This window comes from Engystomops pustulosus, chromosome 4 (genome assembly GCF_040894005.1).
Source record: "Engystomops pustulosus chromosome 4, aEngPut4.maternal, whole genome shotgun sequence".
Taxonomy (NCBI): Eukaryota; Metazoa; Chordata; class Amphibia; order Anura; family Leptodactylidae; genus Engystomops; species Engystomops pustulosus.
The window spans coordinates 81237236-81261152 of record NC_092414.1 but is presented as its reverse complement, the minus strand read 5'-3'; the positions used below and the strand labels follow the sequence as shown (position 1 = coordinate 81261152).

Genomic DNA, 23917 nt, shown 5'->3' with positions numbered 1-23917 from the left:
ATACCTCCCCTCCACAACCTGTCCTGCACAGGTATCACATATCCTCCCCCTCTGCTCAGGCCCCTCGGACTGAGCAACTGTAACCACAAGACAGTGCACACGTGACAATGCATCCGCATTTCCCTGTAATCTTCCTGGCCTATGCTCCACTGTAAAATTGTAAGACTGCAGAGCCAGGAACCACCTAGTCACTCGACTGTTTCTTTCTTTATTCAGGTTCATCCACTTAAGGGGAGCGTGGTCTGTGACCATCCTGAATTTCCTGCCCAACAGATAATATTTGAGGGATTCCAGTGCCCATTTAATGGCAAGACATTCCTTTTCTACAACTGCATAATTTTTCTCATGCTTATTCAGTTTTCTGCTTAAATAAAGCACAGGATGTTCTTCTCCATCTCTGATCTGCGACAAGACTGCCCCTATTCCTATCTCTGAAGCATCAGTCTGTACTATAAACTCTTTCTTAAAGTCAGGGGTTACCAATACCGGCTGGGAACAAAGAGCCAACTTCAGAGTTTGGAATGCCTTCTCCGCTTCAGGGTTCCACTTTATCATAACTGACTCTTTTCCCTTGATAAGATCAGTTAGTGGCGCTGCAAGAGCAGCAAATTTGGGTATAAAGCGCCTATAATAACCAGTAATCCCAAGGAAAGCCCTCACTTGTTTTTTATTTAATGGTTGGGGCCAGTTCTGGATAGCATTAATCTTTTCAACTTGGGGCTTGACTTCACCTCTCCCAATAATGTACCCCAAGTACTTAGCCTCTTCCAGACCAATATGACATTTTTTGGGGTTTGCCGTCAACCCTGCCTTCTTCAAGGTGTCAATCACAGACTGTACTCTTGGTAGGTGTGTCTCCCAGTCAGGGCTATAAACAACTATGTCATCAAGGTAGGCAGAGGCATATTGCCTATGTGGCCTCAAAACTCTGTCCATTAATCGTTGGAATGTTGCAGGGGCCCCATGTAGACCAAAAGGCATAGTAACGTATTGAAACAAGCCATCAGGTGTTGAAAATGCCGTCTTTTCCTTGGCTGCATCTGTCAGGGGTATCTGCCAATAACCTTTTGTCAGATCTAGGGTTGTGATATAACGGGCCCTACCCAGTCGATCTATGAGCTCATCTACTCGTGGCATAGGATATGCATCAAATTTAGACACCGAGTTCAACTTTCTGAAGTCATTACAAAACCTTACAGTACCATCAGGCTTCGGTATTAACACAATTGGGCTTGACCAGTCACTATGGGACTCCTCAATCACTCCCATTTCTAGCATCTCTTTTACCTCCTTCGAGACTGCCTCTAGCCTTGCCTCAGGAATTCTATATGGCTTAACACGTACCCGGACCCCAGGTTCTGTGACAATATCATGTTTTATAACTGGTGTTTGCCCAGGCTTATCCGAAAAGAACTCTCTGTTCTGGGAGATCAACTGTTTAGCCTCCTTCTTTTGTATATCAGACAAAGGTTCAGCTATGTTCACATTAGGCATTACCGTCACATTTTGGAGGGGTTGTACAAAATCTACAGAAAGCGCCTGACGATCTTTCCACGGTTTTAGAAGATTCACATGATAAATCTGTTCAGGTTTCCTTCTACCTGGTTGGTAGACTTTATAGTTAACTTCCCCTACCTTTTCCCTAATTTCATAGGGACCCTGCCATTTGGCTAGAAATTTGCTCTCCACTGTAGGGACAAGGACCAGTACCCGCTGCCCTGGAGAAAACGTACGCAACTTAGCTCCCCGGTCATAAATCCTTTTCTGGGCTCCCTGAGCACGTTCCATGTGCTCCCTTACAATTGGCATCACCGCTGAAATTCTATCCTGCATCTCCGAGACATGTTCTATTACGCTTTTGTACGGGGTGACCTGCCCTTCCCAAGTCTCTTTGGCCACGTCTAACAAACCTCGGGGATGTCTACCATACATGAGTTCAAATGGTGAAAACCCTGTGGATGACTGAGGCACCTCCCTTATGGCAAAGAGTAAATAGGGGAGTAAAAAATCCCAATTTTTCCCATCTTTGTCCACTGCCTTCTTTAGCATTTGTTTCAGTGTTTTATTGAATCTTTCAACTAAACCATCAGTTTGAGGGTGGTAGACTGATGTACGTAGCTGAGAGACCTTAAATAACTTACAAAGCTCTTTCATTACCTTAGACATAAAAGGGGTACCTTGGTCCGTCAGTATTTCTTTTGGAATGCCCACCCTACTGAATACATGCACTAGTTCTTTGGCAATAGTTTTGGATGATGTATTGCGCAAGGGGATAGCCTCTGGGTAACGGGTTGCATAATCCATTATAACAAGGATGTGTTGGTGCCCACGTGCTGACTTGGTTAAGGGACCAACCAAATCCATCCCAATCCGCTCAAATGGTATCTCAATGATGGGCAAAGGTACCAATGGGCTGCGAAAGTGGGGCGTAGGTGCAGATATCTGACACTCTGGGCATGAATCACAATAGGCTTTAATATCAGCATGCATACCGGGCCAGAAGAACCTTTGCAAGATTCTCTCAGTAGTTTTCTGGATCCCCAAATGGCCACTCATAATGTGTCCATGTGCCAGATCCAGAACTGTTCTCCTAAATTGCTTTGGAACAACTAGCTGCTGAACTCTGTCTTCCCCCTTCTTAACAATCTGATACAACAAATCATTTTCCAGTGCCATGTATGGGAAAGCAAGTCTCTGGTCAGGTTCCACCTGTTTCCCGTTTATGACTTTTACATTTTCTCGAGCTCGACTCAGTGTAGGGTCCCTCATCTGCTCACTATGAAAGTCATCCCTTCTAAACTCTAATTCAGGCATAATTGGTTGGGACTCCCCTTCAGTCTCAGTCTCTGAGGGTGGTACCTCCAAGTCTCCTGCCATAACTGAAAATGGAAAAGGTAGAGAACTATCTGCTGGCTCTTCCTCAACAGCCTCTTCTGTCGTACCGTCAAATGATTCAGGACATACATCTGGAGCTGTGAGACTTATAGTGGTCCTTCTCCCAGGCACCAAGTTGTTTTCCCACAACCTCCAAAAATGTGGGAAATCTCTTCCCAAAATTACATCATGCATTAATTCTGGGACTAACCCAACCTTATGAAATACTGCTCCATAGGGAGTAGTAAGACAAGTTACTGCAGTTTGATATTCACAGGTATCCCCATGTACACAGGTAACTGAAAAAGTTTCTGTCGGACTGTTAAGGGAACAGACAAGGTTAGCTTTAACTAGAGTGACCACACTTCCTGAGTCTAGCAAAGCAATTACACTCTTATCCCCTACAGTTAGTTCACACAAATGTTTTTGTAAACAATCTGAGCTTGCAGCAGAACACACCACCTGAGCAAACATAGACATACGCTTCCTCAAAAAGGCAACATCACATTGCATCGGTTCAGTAGTTAATGGACAGTTCATTGCAATGTGCCCCAACTCATGGCAACGGAAACATCGTAATGGCCCTTTGCCATGTCCATGCATTTTTGGCTTCTCTGGACCCTCAGTCTCATTATTATACTCAGCCAAAGTCTTTACATTTTTCCCAGCTCCCTTAGGCCCCGGAACAGTCTTACCAGGAACTCCCGGAAACCTTGTCATCCTAGGGGTCGAGGTCTGATGCTGGGTGTCAGTCAATAGTCCTTCAGCTGCAGAATACCGTTCCACCAGATCCACAAGTTGGTCGGCTGTTTCAGGGTCTCCATGGCTTACCCACTGCCTTAATTTCGGGGGTAGAGCCCTAAGGTATCGGTCCATAACCACTCTTTGAACCACGTTAGGTGCCGACAAAATTTCAGGCTGTAGCCACTTTCTGGTCAGATGAATGAGGTCGAACATCTGAGAACGTGGTGGTTTGTCTGCTCTGTATGTCCACTGGTGCACTCTTTGCGCCCGGACTGCTAGGGTTACTCCCAAACGAGCTAGGATCTCTGCCTTAAGCTTATCAAAGTCCTGGGCTGCCTCTGGCTCCAAATCAAAATAGGCCTTTTGTGCTTCCCCGGCAAGGAATGGGGCCAGTAGTCCTGCCCAACGTGCTCTGGGCCATGCCTCACACTCAGCAGTCCTTTCAAACGTGGTGATAAATGCTTCCACATCATCCTCTGCTGTCATTTTTTGCAAAAAACGACTCACATTAATAGTTTTCCTTTCTGACTCTCCTTGAGCCGCGGGAAGATTTGCCACCTGCTGCACCACCTCCTGTAGAATCTGGCGGTCTTTATTTGTAGCATCTATTAATGTGGTTAGTTGTGCTGACAATAAGCGGTTTGCTTCCTGCTGGTGTGCATTGGTCCGCTGTTGTTCTCTGGTAGCATCCTGCTGGGCTGCAGTTGACTGCAACAAAGCCTTTAATACGTCCTCCATCTTTCAACGTCACCTTAGCGCGTTGCGCGCGTCCTCCACCACTTGTAAGAAATAGGTTAGGGATCGCCTTTGCTGGAGTCAAAGGTCACGCTTCTTTTTCCATCAATTTGAGGCAAACAGCAGCAGGTAGGTAGAAGCTGACTCTGGGTCAGGTTTATTGCAGAAGATTGCAAGAAAAGAAACAAAAAACATTCACAAACAAAACTCCTTGCCTGTCCGGCACTGACTATACACAGTACAGCCCTAACTAACAACTGGAGGGCTTCTCCCTGCCAGCTAACAAGCACAGCAGTATTGCAACCTTACTTGCATGTGGCTCTCACACAGACAGCCCTGTGTCTCCAGGTAGAGAGAGAGAGAGTTCCCCACCTGACTTTCCCTAAATACCTTCCTTCTGAACACCTCATTAATTAGGCAGCAGGTGAGTCTCTGGACTGCTACTTCACATATGAGAGGAACCTTGGAGAAATATACCTCCCCTCCACAACCTGTCCTGCACAGGTATCACAATATATATATATATATAATAATAATTATTGAGATGCTGCCATGTGTTCATCTTCTATGGTGTAGTTGGACATGTTTTAATATAACTTTTTTGTGTGATGTAGATTACTGTATGATACAGAGCTCCAGTGCTCTCTCTTCCTCGCCTTGCGCTGCTTTAGATCTCCGTGCAAGCAGTAACACTGATTCTGTGTCCTGATTGGCTGAGCTCTTTGTGCATGTTCACATGAACGCCCTATTGGCATCATTGCCAATAGCTGATGTCACAACAAGGAAGTGCCGCCCACTTGAGGAAAAGCTAAGAGTGTTTTACAGACAGCCTCATATATCTGTTAGCCCTATATCTTAGGATAGGAAGAAGCCAGCTGCATTATACAGATATTGTTGAAATTGTTGTCAAAAGCTGTCACCAGCTGTGCTAAACCTATTTTTTGCCAAGGTTTTTACAGTTACATTTTAAAAGAAATCTACCATTTGCTTTCATGCATTGTGAACCAAACATACCTTGAGAATGCTTAAGCTACACTGATGCAGAAACATATATTGTTTAATCCCTGAATTGAGTGGTTTTGCTGAAAAAAAAAACAATGATAAAATTATGATAATGAGGCTCTGCCGCTCATGTGGCTTCCTCTCTTTCCCTAATTATGCACTGATCCAGAGAATGATGTTGTCACTCTGTTGTTCCTGACAGAAGTAATCAATCGCTGCACCATCCCCCTGCTGCTGTGTAAGAGTCACAGCTCAGGTTGATTAGTCCTGTCTGGGCAGTTCAGGAAGCTCTGTGTAATGTGTTTATGAATGGCAGCCAGCTTTCCCAGGATCCTGAATTTTATAATTGTTTTTTGAGCAAAACCACTTGGATCAGGGATTAAACAGCATACAGCATTCTCAAGGTATGTTTGGTTCACAATGCATGAAAACAAATGGTAGATTTCCTTTTAATAGTTCTGGTTTCATAGAATTGAAATCAACATAAGAGAGATGTCATAGTCTTCTTGTCTCTGAGGCAAATTCGGTGTAGTCAACCTGTTACGCTGCTATAGGTTGTACAGGTCAAAGCAGGCATGGTTTTCTGCATGGTAGCTTCCAAAGACAGTATTATTAGGTGCTTGTGAAAGGTCCCAAATAGATCATAGCTGATATTATTATTATTCATAGTGCACCATTATTTCCATGCTATTGTACACATACATTACATTAAGAAAAGAAAATATGCAACAACTGTACAAAATACAAAAACTGATCTGAAACAAGTGGAAAGAGGACCCTGCCTGTGAGAGCTCACAATCTATATGGGAGAGTAGATGGAGTTAGTTGCTGTGCATCTGTTCCTATTAACCAATTGGCCTTTAGATTTTTTTGCAAGTAAATAACTGTAGGTTATATTCCTAAAACTTAACTTTAAATTATACTTTTAAAAACTTTATAAGCTCACATTGACATACATATATGATATAGGTGGCAATCCTGCATAAGTAGGATTATATTGTTGCAGGTAGTCCACAGCTTGTAGGGAGCACACCAGGATATCTTCATGCAAGTCAGAAAGCTAGTCACTGACCCTAGTATGCCCTGACACTGCCCCTGACTCCTCATGTAGCTCTCACCCTGTTATGGGTGTTGAGATGCCTTATTATAACCCTAAATAGCTTATGTAGCTATAATCAGGGGATAACCAACATGAAACTGTACGGATCAGATACTGGACTGCTGTTTATTGTTAGCTGGGACAGTTCAACACTTTAGTAGAGCATACATTGCATCTTTACAGTGTGTATATGTGTGTGTATTATATGTGTATATGTGTGTATTATTGTATTATACAGTATATATATTATACAAAAGCCCTCCTCCACACATTCTGCTCTTCTGCAATACATAGGTATAAAAATATTATTTGTTGCAGGTTATTAATTTTACTAGATATATTTTGAAGCTTTATCCACCAGTTTCCCCGATGAATAACTTGTGCACAAACTTTAAGAGTGCAGTTGTGCTTGTCAAATTACATTAACTATGCAAAGGGTTTTTTACCTCTGGGCTTGTAAACTATGACCAAACATACAACATTTATGTTACAAACAATGATTGTGGATGACAGAATTCCCCTGGTTCATGTACATCTGGAAGGCAAATATAGGAGCGCAGGCCATTAGCATCCAGTAGCATTGCATAACACAGTAGTACAAAAGGGATGGCAAAACGCTTTCACTTGTCAAAAGTATGTTCTGTGAAACAAATACAAGTCACCATGTGGATTGCTCAGGAAACATTAATCTGATACTTGTATTGTAGTTTCATGCCAGTAACATTTGTAGAACATTTATTTTCTATAAAGTCATGGCTCTATTATCCTGGGATTGTAAAATGGTTCATAACTTTGTTATATGAGGCTTGAGTGTCTTTTTCCTTCTATTTACGTATCAGGACATAATTTTAAAAAATACTTTTAACTCCTGTAGAAATAATAGTGCTACCTCTACAACATGCTGCCAATAGATTCTAATGCTAGGCTAAAAGCAAATGAAAATGCTTGCTACATATACAGTATAATGCTAGACATAATACTAATAGAGCTACATTCTAGAGACCTGTATTATTGATCATATTCAGGAAACTTGATGTCCTAAAATTCTGTTGCCATTTTGGTGAATGTTTAATTGAAAAGGCGCCAGAATTCAGACACAGTTTGAACCCTTTGCCCTTTTTGGATGTGGCCATTAGATGGATTATGACATAAACTAAGCTAAGTTTTACCTTGTGAAGGTAATGTGATGTGTCTGCGCAGTAGGTGGAGTGATGCCAATAAATAAGTAAGCTGGTGGAGTAAATGTCTTTGCTGTTATGGTATGAGAAGCCCTTTTATCATATGGAACTTGTTACAAATATATACAATATATAGTAATCCAAAAAGTAGAAGCGGTGATCCGGCACTCATGTAACTTTGTAAAAATATTAAATCTTTTATTTCATTCCATTAAAAGTTATTCCAAAAATAGACACAAAAATGACAAAAAAAAAAACAGAGCATGCATGCTCAAAGTTTAAAGACACGTTCTATGTTTTTTTGTCATTTTTGTATCTATTTTTGGAATAACTTTTAATGGAATGAAATAAAAAATGTACTATTTTAACAAGTGCTGGATCACTGCTTGTACTTTTTAGATTCTCCTCCTGTATCAGCACTTGACTGTTCCGGGCACTGTTCACACTAAAAGGCAACCCACTACTACACATCGGACTGGTGAGCAGTGAATACTTCCATCTATGCAACTTTTGTTTACTACTAAATATAAAGTAATACCTGTGCTGACTTCTAAATGTTAAACTTCATAGATAGTATTGGATATATAGTACATTGGAATACATGTATAACTTACAAGCCACAGGTCACGTATACATGTGTCTCAATGTACTTGATATCGGATACTGTCTATGAAGTTTGACATACAGAAGTCAGCGCCGGTACTACTTTATATTGTATATAATTTTTACTAGACAGTCACAAAATCATCCAACATCAATCAACCACTGTAATCTGTAAATCAGTAAGACTTTTATTGTCTAAGTTTTCACTATCTATTAACATGCTCTAATGAATATGCTGCATTGTGTACAGAATATAATAATACAATAACTTAACCTTTCTCGATTACATGTCTTTCAGGAGTTTGCTGCACTGACAAAAGAGCTGAATGCATGCAGGGAGCAGCTTCTAGAAAAGGAGGAAGAGATATCAGAACTCAAAGCAGAGAGGAACAACACAAGAGTAAGTTTTCTGCCCTGGGTTGTATGAATTTTATAGCCCCTTTAAGTCTGGAATCCCTTCCTACATATGGTACTAGAATCAAGGTTCTTGGGGAATGGAGGATGTGACCCTTTGTCTGCTTTGGCGGACCATCAACAGGCCTTAAATGGCTCATATACATGTGTATTGAGAGCACAAACAGTATACGTGGATTTCATGGGTGAAGGATTCTTTCAGTATTAAATTTGGTTGGTGGTTTGGATGGCCACAGGCCCTCTAGAAGGCTTAGGGTCCTGGGCTACCGCCTCAGCCGTCTATATTATAATACACCACTACACTATTACATACTTTTTATGGTGCCCCTGCTGTTCTTTTGATTTTGTCTCCAATCATTCACTGACTGTGTTTAGAGCTGATAAGATGTTGACAAAATTTTTATTGACTGTCTTCCAATAGCAAGGATCCCTTTTCTACCCATGTTGAAGAGGATCTGGAGGCCTTATTGCATGAACTGATACTGGGTCAATTGACAGGAGTAAATTTTCTCAGGGACAGTTGTTCCTGATAATTGGCCAAGATCAGGTTACAGCCGCTCATCCATTTAGCCCAGTGGCCATGTTGTAAACAATGGGTCCTACTTACAATAATGTGTATTGTGTATGGATGCATGTGTCTGTGGATATGTTTGCCTGAAGCCTTAAAGGGGTGTTCCCATTTCAGCAAATAAATGTTGTTTGCATGGTTAAACAATTTACCAATATACTTTCAGTATATTTTTTGTTTTCTAAATTTCTGCCTGCTGTCATTCTATAGAAAGCTTTTATTTCCAGTTTACTTCCAGTGGATAGAAATCGAGCCGTGCACCTGTGTGACCATGGTCAATTATAAGACACAACTCTGATTATTTTCTGCGATATAATAAGGCGTGCAGCTGTGTGACCATGGGCCAATACACAATGGAGACTTCTATAAATGGACAGCAAGCAGAAAACTATAAGGAATTGCACATTGTATAACTTTTCAACACACAAACAATAATATAGATTTGCTGAAATTGGAATGCCACTATAATGTGTTCCTGATCACCTGGCAAACAAGTAAACACGGTTATGCTGCCACCATGTAACACACACTGCATGATGACCATTGAAAACAAGTGATGATCAGTATGTTATAGATTTTAGGCTGCATTTACATGAACGTATTGGGGACGTGTCCCATCTTTCCCCATGTCCACGGACTATGGAGAGTGGAGGATGGCTATTCTCCAGTGCTTCGGATGTGTGCCCACCCGCCTACACATTACAACAGCTGAGAAGAGGAGATTTGCCTGATGACATTGCTGTTAAAGGGAACCTACCACCCCGATTCTACCTATAAAGGTAGAAGGGGTGGTAGGTGGATGGATGGGACGCGAGGATAGCCCTTTTTTGGGCTAATCCTCACGTCCCAGGCGTCTTTTACAAAACTTTATTACATCTATATGCAAATTTTTTTTATGCGGCTACTGGGGCGTGGAGTAGCCTACTAATCGCGGCTACTCCACGCCCCAGTAGCCGCGTTACTCCGCCTACCAGGAAATCTTTGGCGCACAGCTCCTGGTAGCTGTGCGCCCTCGTCCGAGCCCCCCCGCTACTGTGCATGTGCAGTAGTTCCGGCCCCGGAGCCGCGGCCGCGCAGCCGAAGGCCTGCGTTCTGCGCATGCGCAAAACGCAGGGGACCCGGACGAGGGCGCGCAGCTACCAGGAGCTGCGCGCCGAAGATTATCTGGTAGGTGGAGTAAAGCGGCTACTGGGGCGTGGAGTAGCCGCGACTAGTAGCCTAATGTCCGGCTACTCCACGCCCCAGTAGCCGCATAAAAAAATTTGCATATACATGTAATAAAGTTTTGTAAAAGACGCCCGGGACGTGAGGATTAGCCCAAAAAAGGGCTATCCTCACGTCCCATCCATCCACCTACCACCCCTTCTACCCTTATAGGTAGAATCGGGGTGGTAGGTGCCCTTTAAATACATGCATTAATATAATGTTAACAAAATGTGTCAACAAATGTGTTAACATTGAGTTTTGTAATCAGAATGTTGGCAGCAATGTCATCAGGCAAATTTCCTCTTCTCAGCTGTTGTAATATGTTGCAACAGGCATGCTTTAATGTCATCATATGTGAATGCACCTTCACATTTGTTTTCCTTGGGATCCTTTTTTCGTAAATCAACTTTTATAGTTGTGCTAATGACCCGGAAGGGCTCAAGGGGGTGTTTCCAGAGCCCCTCTATGCTGTAGCTTCACAGGCTTGTAGATTGTCTCCTCCTCCCCCTGCTCCCTCAGCAGGGGCATAACTTGAGGGGGTGCAGAGGGTGCAGTCTCAACCGGGCCCAAGATGCTTAGGTGGCCCATAAGGTGTCAATTTTCATTATGAAGAGACTAGTATTATAAACCATAGAATATAGTCGGGGCCTGGTACAGACTTTGCATTGGGGCCCGTCAACTTCAAGCACTTCACCCCTCCCTCTGCCTGATGTCATCTCAAACAGTGGAAGTGGGAAGTCCTCCTTGCATATTGTGGATAATAAATATAAGAATATTACCACAGTCACAGTACTGCAATCTATGAGCAAGTGTCCCTGGTTTATTAGGATTTCCATTAAATCTTTTTGCAACTGACTAGCTGTTTTAAAGATCCAGCAGAAAAATATTAAATCATGTGACAGTTGAAAACTTTTACATTTCCTGAAGCTGCAATATGACTTATGTTCTGTACTAAAAACACTGTTATAATGAAGTCATAAGTGGACATGCCATGTCCAGGACCCACATAATGCTGTACACAAGGAATCCATGAGGTGAGGGGTGCTATATCTAATGAATCTATATGAGGTGAAGGGGGCTTTAATTATAATAACCATGGGGGCTGTGTATAAAAAATCAACAAGAGGGGGCTGTTTAGTTTGATAAACTAGGGAATATTTTAGGGAACATTTATAGTTTCTGAATTTTTAATGCTGCCACGTGAGTTCACTGCAAAGGGGCCTACTGAGGCTCGGTCGCCAAGGGGCCTACTGAAACCAAACCAACTGGAGCCAACCCTGGCCATGTCCACAATAGAATTTTGTGGGTTGGGTAGGTTTGGTGGAGATTAGTGCACTGAATGCTACTCTGAGCACTATAGCAGTAAAACCAAGGTATTTTTGATTCCTATCACAGCCCCCTACTGTATAGCTGTGATTGATGGTAGCTGTAATTCCAGCTTTAAATCATGCAATCACAATCTTTTTTTAAGTTTACAGATTTCTTTAAGGCCATTACTTATATCCAAAAACTAAACTTAGTGACTCATCCAACAGCATTTGTCTCCCATCCCCTGACATCCTTAATATGTTTTCACTTTCGCATTTAACAGAAGGCTGATTTTATGTTATAATATTACATAGTATTCAGATGTTTTATTACTGAACAGCCAAACTTGTACTTTTAAAAACTATAAGGTTTAGGTAAACTGTGACTTCTTGTAATTGTTGTGAGTTTCTAGCATCCTTGTGGAGCACTTGTCCTGGTATTAGTGTCACTAGGGTGAAAAGCTCATGAAAATTAGGGTGGCGAGGACAGATTTTTCACAGAACAGTCTGAATGATATCTCTTATATTACAGCTTTTACTGGAGCATCTGGAGTGCCTTGTCTCAAGACACGAGAGGTCATTGAGGATGACGGTGGTTAAACGGCAAGCACAGTCCCCCTCAGGTGTTTCCAGTGAAGTGGAAGTTCTCAAAGCTCTGAAATCTCTGTTTGAGCACCACAAAGCTCTAGATGAGAAGGTATGTTTCTTAGCTTATAGCTGTCTTTTCATATTTATATATAAGTCCATTGTCATTAGATAAAATGAAAAAACAAAAAAACTGGGCACCAAATTAGCGCCTTTAACAATTGAGCTGAATTAAGTGTAGGGAACATATCTATCCCAAGTTGTAACACTGTATTAATGTGTACGTAAGAATGTAATAATGTAATACAATACAGTACACATTCTGTTTTTGTTTTCTGATTGTAGAAGTTTTGTTTTTTAAAGGGAACCTACCACCACAATTCTACCTCTAAAGGTAGGACGGGTGATGGGTGGATGTATGGGACGTGAGCATCTTTTTGAAAACTTTACTGCCCCAATATGTAAATTTTGAATGGGGCGTAGAGTAGCCGGACATGAGGCTACACGTTGCGGCTACTCTGCGCCACAGTAACCTCTTTGCTACTCCTACCATGACATCTTCGGAGCCCAGCTACTCGTAGCTGCGTGACCTCGTCAGAGAAGCCGGCATTCTGCGCATGTGCAGAATTCTGTCTTCTCAGTCAAGGGCCGGAAATCTCAGGGTAGGAGGAGCAAAGAGGCTACTGGGGCGTGGAGTAGCCACGACGTGTAGCTTCATGTCCGCTACTCCATGCCCTAGTAGCCACTTTATAAAATCTACATATTAGGGCAATAAAGTTTTCAAAAAGATAGCGGGGACGTGAGGATTAGCTCTAAAAAGGGCTATCCTCACGTCCCATACATGCACTTACCACCCGTTCTACCTTTATAGGTAGAATCGTGGTGGTAGGTTCCCTTTAAAAGATAACCTATCATAGATTAAGGCCCCTAAGCTACCACGATTGATACAACTAAGGTTTTGGGTCCCATACTTGTTTAAATTTTGGGGATTAGGGTCATAAACATGTTTAACTTACTATTACTAGTAGCCATGTTCCCTAGTTATCTAATGGGACAGAGAAGTGAAGCGATATGTTATGACCTTGACGTCACTACATGTTATGTGGGGAATATCCACTGTGGTTTTTCCTTACAATAACTCAGGAATCATCAACCAGCAGCAACCATTAGCTAAACTGATTTGGGTTCCTAAATCTCATCTCCATTTAGGTATGCTGGCCCGAACCTACTGGCGGGTTGCCTTTTAAGTGCTATTTGCTCATGATTATAGGAACAACTCTCTTCCAAAATACTGTAAGCAAAAAAAAAGGTTCTACTTGGAAAAGTAGAATGGTTATAATTCTAGCTGCTTCAATAGTTTTACCATTCTGTGTCATGTCTTAAAGTGATGTTTAACCCAATCTATGTTTCTGCTTGGCTAAAAATGAGGCTGCGCTATGTAAATCAGACTTCACAGGCAAGAACATTAGGAGGCAGAAACGATATATTTAGTACAATTACAAAACGACTGCATATGCTTAGTAGTTGCTAACAACAACCTCACAATCTGTTCTCCATACCTCACAATCTCCATAACTACCTAAAAATAGTGATTGTATAAGCTGCAAAATATTTGTATGCCATAAATTCATAGTACAGGTCTCTGACTAAATGCATGCTCCTTTTTAGAATTTTAGGAACAAAAGGAACAACCCTGCATTCCTATATTTTTCATATTTTTTCATTTTTAATATTATTGGAATTATTGCATGATGCTTTTAATTAATAGCAGCTACAATTCTCTGTACTTAGCATATTCCTTCAGTTTTAATTGGTACAATTATAGGAATGAAGGGATAAATTCATTTTACACACATGGGGGCGGATTTATCAAGTGTCTGAAAGTCAGAATATTTCTATTTGCCCATGGCAACCTATAACAGCTCAGCTTTCATTTTACCAGTGCTCATGAATATTTTAAAGCTTAGGTGTGATTGGTTGCCATGGGCAACTAGAAATATTCTGACTTTCAGACACTTGATAAATCTGCCCCATGATATGTCTTTAAGTGCATGTTGAACATATACCGTAATTGAGAGAACAGGAATACTTCGACTTCTGGCCAAACCTACTTGGCACACTGGATGTTATGAACACAGCTGATAATCTCCAAAAATATTTAAAGAGATTGTTTGGGATAAGAAAAATATGACTTTGGTTTTCTTTAAACAGCACTACAAAAATCCATAGGTTGAGTGTTGTATTGCAGTTCAACTTAATTGACCCAAAAAGAACAGAGTTTCAATGAAGCATATTCTAGACCACAGACATGCACCAAATATATGTGTTCAATATTACATTAATTCCACAGAGGAACCCTGGCTAAGTATTACATTTGTAAATGAAGGGTTTACCGCCTTGTACAGATGCATAACATTAATGTCAATATTTACATAAAGTACATTAAAAAGGACTTCCAAACAGTAAGGGGATGATACACCAAGGGGCCAATAAACTTTGAGCATCGGTGAGGAGAAGCAAATACTTATAAGTGGTGTTAACAGCAAAGGGTGAGCTAGCTAGTAAGAGTCTGACTACAGAGAAGCCTTATTCTGAATGATCCTTTATGAACACATTTCGAATGCTATTGGTCTAACCTAGGCTTACCAACTACTGGATTTTTCGGACTATAAGGCGCAAAAAAAAAAAAAATCCTTTAATTTTCTCAGAAATCAAAGGGCGCCTTATAGTCCAGTGCGGCTTATCTATGAACCATACTTATAGACAACAGTTTCTTGAACTGTGCACAGGTCTGCCACCTGCTGGTCATTCATCCTTATAATCAGGTGCGCCTTATAATCCGGTGTGCCTTATATATGAACCTAGACATTTTAGCAGGCATTTATTGATGGTGTACCTTATAATCCGGTGCACCTTATAGTCCGAAAAATACGGTAATAAGCACAAGAAACAAAGGTCATCTCACCAATAGGGCTATGGTATCTGTCCCGCACCCCTGTGAACAGAGACAGTCTAAAGATGTTAATTGATGTCTATGGGAGAGTTATGTAGACATGCTCTTTGATCTGTGCAGAGAGGGGGAGTATATATCTGGAACCATCAACTATTGTAAAAAGTTCAAACAGATCATTTTTGGTAACATTTTATTAAACATTAAATTTCCATTTTTTAACTTTGAAATTTGACTTGTACAACAGCAGCTCAAAAATAAAGCAATTGCAAGGAAAAATTAACAAATACATTGTCCTTAAGATGATTTGTTGGATCTATAGTGCATTTATGTAAGCAATGAGTGGATACCAAACCGTGCTGTTAATTGAAAATTACCAGTTACGTTTGGTGTTAATTGCTTCTGAGGGTTTTAATAACATTTAGCAGTAGGCTTACTAGTGTTCTTTACTTCCTATTATTGCCAATAATTTTCATTTTTTACTTCTAGTTGCACTATATAGTGCATGTACCTGACCATAAGACATATATATATATATATATATATACAGAAGTGAAACAGATGAGAAAAAGTAGTTTTTTACAGTTCACTTATTTATGTATTCATTTAATTTTTAGTTATGTTACACTACACTTCCGATAACCCTTATTATATCAAAGTGCCCACCTTCCCCTCATGCCAACTATAAAGCCTCCCTCGGTGACCCAACAAAATACCTGCTAAAGTGCCCTAGGACTGTCTTCCATGGTCCCCCATAGAATTAATAGAGAAGGAAGAACCACATGTTTTGTTCCCCTGCATACAAATTATTAGAGAGACTACAAAAATGTACAACATAGTCTTTAGAAAAAATGTGTCTAATTGCCAGCCAGCCCCTGTAGTATATAGCCTGCCAGCCCCTGTAGTATATAGCCTGCCAGCCCCCTGTAGTATATAGCCTGCCAGCCCCCTGTAGTATATAGCCTGCCAGCCCCCTGTAGTATATAGGCTGCCAGCCCCTGTAGTATATAGCCTGCCAGCCCCAGTAGTATATAGCCTGCCAGCCCCCTGTAGTATATAGCCTGCCAGCCCCCTGTAGTATATAGCCTGCCAGACCCCTGTAGTATATAGCCTGCCAGACCCCTGTAGTATATAGCCTGCCAGACCCCTGTAGTATATAGCCTGCCAGACCCCTGTAGTATATAGCCTGCCAGACCCCTGTAGTATATAGCCTGCCAGACCCCTGTAGTATATAGCCTGCCAGACCCCTGTAGTATACAGCCTGCCAGCCCCATGTAGTATATAGCCTGCCAGCCACTGCCCCCAATATAATGCCTGTAGGGAAAAAAAAAATTGTACTCTCCTTCTGACGCCCCCCGGCAGGTCCTCTACTATCCATTGCAACTCCGGCATCGGGTCCGTTTCACCATGCGGTGTGTCACCATGACATCAGCCGCTTGCTGACATCATAGCGTGTTCTGATGCAAACGCACATATAAGGATGTCAGTGTGTGGCTGAGGTCACGATGCCTGGGACAGACCGGGACGCGGAGCTGATGCCGGGGTTGCGATGTATGGAAGAGGACCTGCTGGGGGGGGGGGGGATTCGGAAGGTGAGTACACTTTTTTATTCTTGACTCAAGTATAAGCTGAGTTAGGGTATTTCAGCACAAAAAATGTGCTGAAATACCCTAACTCAGCTTATACTTGTATATATACGGTATATGGTTTAACTCCTAATGGGAGGAACTTGACTACTTCTCTAGTACTCACTGACTTTATAAGGACTTATAGTGTGTGTACTAGGTGTGTGTACATGTCTTTACATGTGTGGGGGGTAGGATATTAGGTAATTTACCAATATACATCTATAAATAGTTCTGCGCTGCTTTCTTGATATGTAAAGTGAAACCTCTTATCTCATCAGTCAGACATTCCTGACCATAAAATAGATGCAGATGGAGGGTCATGTAATATCTAACTGGCAATTGCTGATGGACAGAGATCTCATGACCCTCCATCTGCAGCCAATTTATGGTCAGGAATGTCTGGCTGATGAGGTAAAATACAGGGGGCTTTACTTTACATATCAAGAAAGCAGAGCAGAACTATTAATAGATGTGTCCTGGTAAATTGCCTAATACCCTGCCCCCTCACACAAACATTACAAAAACATGAGATAAATGTGATCTAACAAATAGAAGGAAATCCTTAGCATAAGATCTCGTCCATACATTGTAATACAGGCAATGTACTACCACAATTGTAAAAATCCATATAATAAAGAAAATAGCTGCCGAGTTCAGTCATGGTGCGGTGATACATGGTGTGCACCGTGCACGATAGATGTTGATGGTACCTGTGAGCAAGCTGCCATTTTTACAGTTAGCTTACAGCCGCCATTTACAGTTGCTTGCATGTAAATTCACCCTTAGAACATGGTTTCATGTAGTGTCAAATGCAAATAACATATATGTACTTTTTTAAAAAAGGAAATCTACTTTCTTGGTTGATCCAGATGGTACATTCCCCAAATCTAGCTCAGTACAGTATTTACTCTTTTACAAACCTAGCCTATCTGTTCTCATTTTTTTAAATTTTTTATTTTTTTTGCTTGCCAATTAGCTGCAGAGGCTACTGGGGTATGAAGTAGCCTCTGTGAGCTTGGCATAGGCCACATGTTGCTGGTCAAAGGGGAGCTCTACGGATGCACAGAAGCTCCTGTGCCGCCACACTCGCAGGCAGCACGAATGTGGGGGATGGCTCTGCAGAAGCTACTCAGGGTGTGGAGTAGTGTTAGTCATGTTAGGTCACAGAGGCTACTCCACGCCCTAGTATCCTCTGCAGCTAATTAATGTGTAAATATTAAAACACGTACGTTAGGTTTTAGAGGATAGTAAACATTGATTAGGATGAGTTACATTTTGGGAGTTTACTTAGGAAGCAGATTCCTGACAGTAGATTTCCTTTAACTTCTTTTTCACTTAATCTGCAAGCAAAATTGAGTATGTGTATAGTGTATTTCCAACTCTAATTTGAATTATAAACTAAATGTTGTGCAAATTTACCACTAGTTAAATTTTTTGCACTGTTAACCATGATTTAAGCACTGTATTTATAACATTTGTCTATGGTTTTTATACTGGTTTTTTTTTTCTTTCAGGTGAGGGAAAGGCTAAGGGTTTCTTTAGAAAGAGTGTCTGCGCTGGAAGAAGAATTAGTTGTTGCGAACCAAGAGGTAAAATTATGTACTTTATTTTTTTTTTTTACAAATGATAAAAGACTATTTAAATAAATAAACACCTAGTGATTAGAAGACACATCCACCAGTAAAAAGTAAATACAACTGGGAGCCCAGAAAACATGTTAATTGGGGCAGCAGGGGATATGAGAGAGGTGAGTAGCTGTTTATTTATCCTATTAGATAAACCTTGTGCTGTTTTGCACTGCTGGAAAATCCTCTAAACACTGTTTATGCACAGCATGTCATAACACAAGTTTCCTTCAAAAATGTTGTGTAAAGCGTAAATACATTTTTGATAAAATTTTATAAACAAATATTGCACATGATAAAAGTTAACTTTGTTATATGCTTTATTATAGATATATGTTCCTGTGTGTCCTTCTTTTTCCTCTGCTATTCTTCCTTATTTAAGCATTTTGTGTAAATCAGATCTCTGTCCTGTTCTCCACTGACAGCTGAGAGATAAAGGAACCTTATAAGGTTTCTAATCAACGTAACTTTTTTTCAGAAGAGTACCTTGATAGTATAATCTTCTCAGAGAGCTGAATCATCAAGGTGGCCGCAGAAGCTTGTGTTCCTGTGTCCGTCCCCATGATGCATTCTTCCTCTACACCATTTCCCTCCCCTTCTCAATGCACATGGCAGGAAGTGGGAAGGGGCGGGGAGACCTGGACTGGAGTGTGGAGGAGATGAAAAATGCATGAGGAGATTGAGACACAGGCTGCTCCAGCTGCCTTCCATTTCCTCTGACACTAAATGGTATTATCCTGAGAAGGAGGCTCTATTTCTACAGGAATCTACACTTCTTTTCCTGTTCTTTAATATGCCTCCTCCAACTTATGGTCCCTTTTCTGTGGCCCCCAAATTATGTTGCCCTATCTGTAGCCCCCACATTTATGTCCTCCTTTCTGTAGCCCCACAACTTGTACCAACTTTTCTTCAGATCCCCCCATACACATTTTGTCCTTCTTTAGGTCGTCCTTTCACCCTGTGTCTCCCTTCCGATCTTTATCTGTAGCCCACCCATGGCCCCCTTCCAACACTTTCTTGCAGTCAAATTAAAAAAAAAATGATAAAAAACTTACCACTCCATTTATCCCTGCAGTCCAGCTGGTAGCTGCAATCCTACAGACACAGGCAGAGTTGGCAGCCACTGAATTCCCTGTCCGGGCCCCTATATATAAGGGCCCCATTTCGGCTGCTATGGCTACTAAGGTGGTCATTCCATCAGTTCCAGTATTTTACCAGATTCAACTCATACCAGTGGTTGAATTGATTAAGATAAAGTCCTAACATAGTCGCCGTGTTATTTTGTAACACAAACTGCCCATTGATGAGTTTCCTCTCAAAAACTCTTATACACGAGTATTGTTTAGAACATTCATTCTGTCACAAATAGTATCATAAATATCTTCTATTAACTATTATACAGTGCCCATTGAATTAAAAGTTTCTAAATCATTTCCGGTCTTCCAGAGCAATGGATACTTTTTCTAGCCTTTTTCCACTCTTTCCAAAAAATGAAGCCTTGAATGGAGGAAATAGAGATGGATCTAAAAATGTAGTACATCTTGTGATTGGCATAGTAATGTCCATCTGTACTTGACTGCCGTAAAAGAGTGGACTTGTTCGGGTCCTTTTTTTTTTTTACCAGAAAAGCTTTAGCCTTTGATACCTAGAGAGTCGTGGGGAAAAGAGAAAGTATATGTGACGCACTTATTTCACAAAATGTCGCCTTTCAAGGCTTAATAACACACAGTTTTTAATTGTTTCCTATATTTTCAATATCGTTTCTACAAACTATATAGAAATACAAAAAAGTTTTATCAAATACAATACTTATATTTCCATGTGCAAGGCTTTTTTCCTTCTCCAGTTACAGTGACATTAAAACTAAAAGCTCTGCTGAGTCTATCTTGGGAAATTCTAACTCTTGCAGCTCTCAAAAGTATCACTTTACATTAGACCTGAGTGTGAGAGGAAAGACACAGGTATAGACAGACTGATGGAGCTAAATAGTAAGTTTCTATCAGGTGTTTCTGTAAATTTTATTGAAAGGACGAGATAACCTGTTATAGCATTAGAATCATGTCTTCTTCAGGTCAAAAATCCTTCCAAGGAGGGAAGAGATTGAATTAAAAAGAAGATAAAAGTTTATTTATGGACAAATGCGCTGGAGCTTAAGCTTCTAAACTCAATTGCTTTGTACACTGGAGAGATAACACGCTATTGGTAGTGCATGGAAAATGGTTACAAAATGTAGTCTAATAAGACTAAGTTCACAGCACTGCTCTTGCAATCTGTTATTTTATAGATTCAAGAAAAATTACCGTGCATTAAACAAATAGTTAGCAAGTTTTGCTTCCATTATGCTTTTGCTATTTATAATGGTACTGTAGCCCTCACACATCTGTATTGAACTCCTTAATCCATTAAGTTCCATAACTAAAAAGAAATGTCACCAGTCTTGATTATGTGTATGTAGAAATACTTTTTAGGCTCAGTGCATCTGCAAATGGCAGCTGTGAGCTAGCCGCAAAAACATCATAGACAGGCGGCCACACCTCAAAAGATTGGACAGGTTATATTCTTGCCCTTATTTACGGCAGAGTTTTCCACTGGTGCGCCTGATTTATATCTTGAACACAGTTGTTGACATTTTTAAAAAGTTTGAAATTTTGTGTAACAGCTGCAAAAAGTCACACATTTTTGCACACAAAAACCTCCATCCCTGCTCGAGTAGGAAAACAAATAGAAAAGATTGTGCAAACATTTAGGATGGACGAGTATACATGTCCTAATTATTAGTGAGTTCTGGCATTTGGACGATCATACTCGAACTGCAGATACTGCTGACACTGCCAGTGTGCCAGCATTATCTCCAGCAGGAGAATGGCTATTATACAGAGCACTGTCTCTGTTTAATCTTCCCCGCAAAGAGATCATGTTGTGTTCTGATTACATAATGCCTGAAGCTTCTTTCAGTTTTACCTAAAATACAATTTTTCAAACTAGAATGGTAAAGCATTTGGTGCTCCCACAAGTGGGCAGAACTTTGAATAAAGCTTTCAGTGCATTGAAGCTGAAATAAATCAAAAACAGCTATAGGCATAATAGTGGTAGCAGGCATCAGTTGGAAAACATATGTTCTTGTATCTCTTGTTCTTACTGGTTTTAATTATGATATTTTATTGCAGCTTTATAATCTGGTACAAGTTGTAACCATCTTTCACGTTATTTTCCTCACTATATATTGGAATGTTTGAAAAGACATCTGTGCTTCTGAATACATTATACATTTCTAATGTTTGACAGATATTATGGGGCAAAAGGCAATGCAGAGTTAGACAGTCTTACGCTGCACCACAGTGTAACTGATGTTGAACGATAAATTTGGTGCAGTTTAACTGTTTACTTTCTAGTCTAACTTTTCACCTCTTATTAGTTGGCTTAATTGACAGTAGAAAAATCCTCCAAAATTTGGGTGCATTTATTTTTGTATGTGCCTCTTTTCTAGCGAAATCAAGCCACTTTTGCTATAGCAGTGTTAACAGTGTTTGAAGGCTGTCTTAAGTCTTGATAAATGTGGTGTAAGGCATCTGCCCTATGTTTTTTCTTGGTTGTGTATAAGGCCTAAACCACTACTATTGGAAATTCCCATTTTATTCTATTTTATTAGATGTCTAATAGACAGCCATGAAAGAGTAATCCATAGGTATTGCTGACCCAGAAAGCAATGGTTTTCTATCCCCATTAATTTAAGGACAAAGGACAACTGCTAGGACTAACCAAGATATTGAAAAGTCACCACTGGCCACCACTGATTCCAAGTGTTACCGGGGAAGAAGGGGTCTCTGGTCAAGATGAAAAATGAACCACAACTGCTTGCTCATCAGTTGTCATGGACAGTTAGGAACATATGACCCTCTATCTCTGGCCATTTTATAGACAGGAATGGCAGCTGATGAGGTAAAATACATTTTTTGAACAAGGGGGCTTTAATTTACATTACAAAGTGGGGCAGGATTGAAGGAACATAAGATGGGTCACAGAGGCAGTGTTTTTTGAGGAAATTGAGGTCCAATATCTATATCATTATCAGCAATACTTAAAGGAAATCTACCTCGGGAATCTACTCTCTGAAGTAGTTCCTGAGGTAAATTCCCCCTCCCTGCACTTTCCCTAAACCCTTTTTTTTCTAATTCTTTTATTTAGCTTTCCATAAAATAAAGTAAATTATATTGATATGCAAATACATTGCGGGAGCTACTGGGGGCGGCAAATAACCCTGTTATCTCCAAGGAGAAGGCTACTTCTCGCCCCCAGTAGCTATTCGCCTGAAGAACATAAAAGGTAGGCGGATCTGCAGGGGCTACTTGGGGAAGGCAGTAGCCTTCGCTCCAAAGCATACAGGGACTACTCCCCGCCCCCAGTACTTCAAAACTACTTCAAAAAGTAGATTCCTGATGGTAGATTTCCTTTAAGGATAAACCATATATATCACTACTTTTATTGTATAACTGTATGGTGCTTTAAAACATCCTGACAGTCTATTTCTCTTTGTCTCATTTGTTGAATATGCCTCTGAATATGTAACAGTAATTTAGTAGTATCACTGGCTAAATAGGTTGAAAACCAAATATCCAATATGAAGAAATGTAGGACATTTGAGTATTAAAGACTTCTCCAACTAGATTCATTTTAATCCTTTGTATTTTAAAAGATTGCAGTGGTCAGCAGAGTATTATGTTTATGTTTGGACTATTAATCAGAATGTTCATTCCAGAAGTTTTTTTCCTACAGCAGAATTTGTTATCGTCCACATTAACCATACACAGGTTCCTGTGTCACTTACTTTGTTGCATATACTGTGCTGTATTCTAAATAAGGGCTTGGCATTTATCTGTGATGCATTGCTATTAAAAAAGCGCAAGGATCTCAGCTCTTATACTTATCGAAGGAGCCTCCGGCCATAGGAGAAAGTCCCAACACCTCCCTACAAATAGTGTAGCAAAATTTGGTCTGAGTTAACTTCTCAATCCGACAGATTAAACAGTTAGATCTCAGAGCAATCCATTGATTATCAACTCCGCCAGTTTTGTAGGACACACTAGGCGTTCGGCGCCTCAGTGGAAGCCAGGAATCCCTAGTGTGGACTTTATATGGACTTATGCATATCAAGCCAGGATTTGGTGATGTATATATGCTATTGTAGTCTTTGTCATCCAAGTATATATAAAGAAGATTGTTTGGATTGCACATATGGTCTGAGTTTTGTTTGAAGTTAACTTTTTATCATATACACATGTATTTGCTGTATCTAGACAACCCCTTTAAAGGGGTAGTCCCACAAAGGATAACAAAATAACAAATTCTCTAATTCACTGTTATTAACAAAAATACAGCATTTCACAGTGTCATGCCCTGGG

At 40.6% G+C, this 23917-nt stretch overlaps 1 protein-coding gene across 7 annotated transcripts in view; it reads left to right on the top strand.

Annotated features, from left to right (window-relative positions):
- Positions 1-23917, top strand: part of PPFIA2 (PTPRF interacting protein alpha 2) — a 212031-nt gene that overhangs the window by 95494 nt on the left and 92620 nt on the right. For all 7 annotated transcript variants that reach the window (XM_072146502.1, XM_072146496.1, XM_072146495.1 and 4 more), the window contains 3 exons: positions 8534-8635; positions 12263-12427; positions 18408-18482. In XM_072146502.1, coding sequence (XP_072002603.1) covers positions 8534-8635; positions 12263-12427; positions 18408-18482 — 342 coding nt within the window. The remainder of the gene's footprint in view (positions 1-8533; positions 8636-12262; positions 12428-18407; positions 18483-23917) is intronic.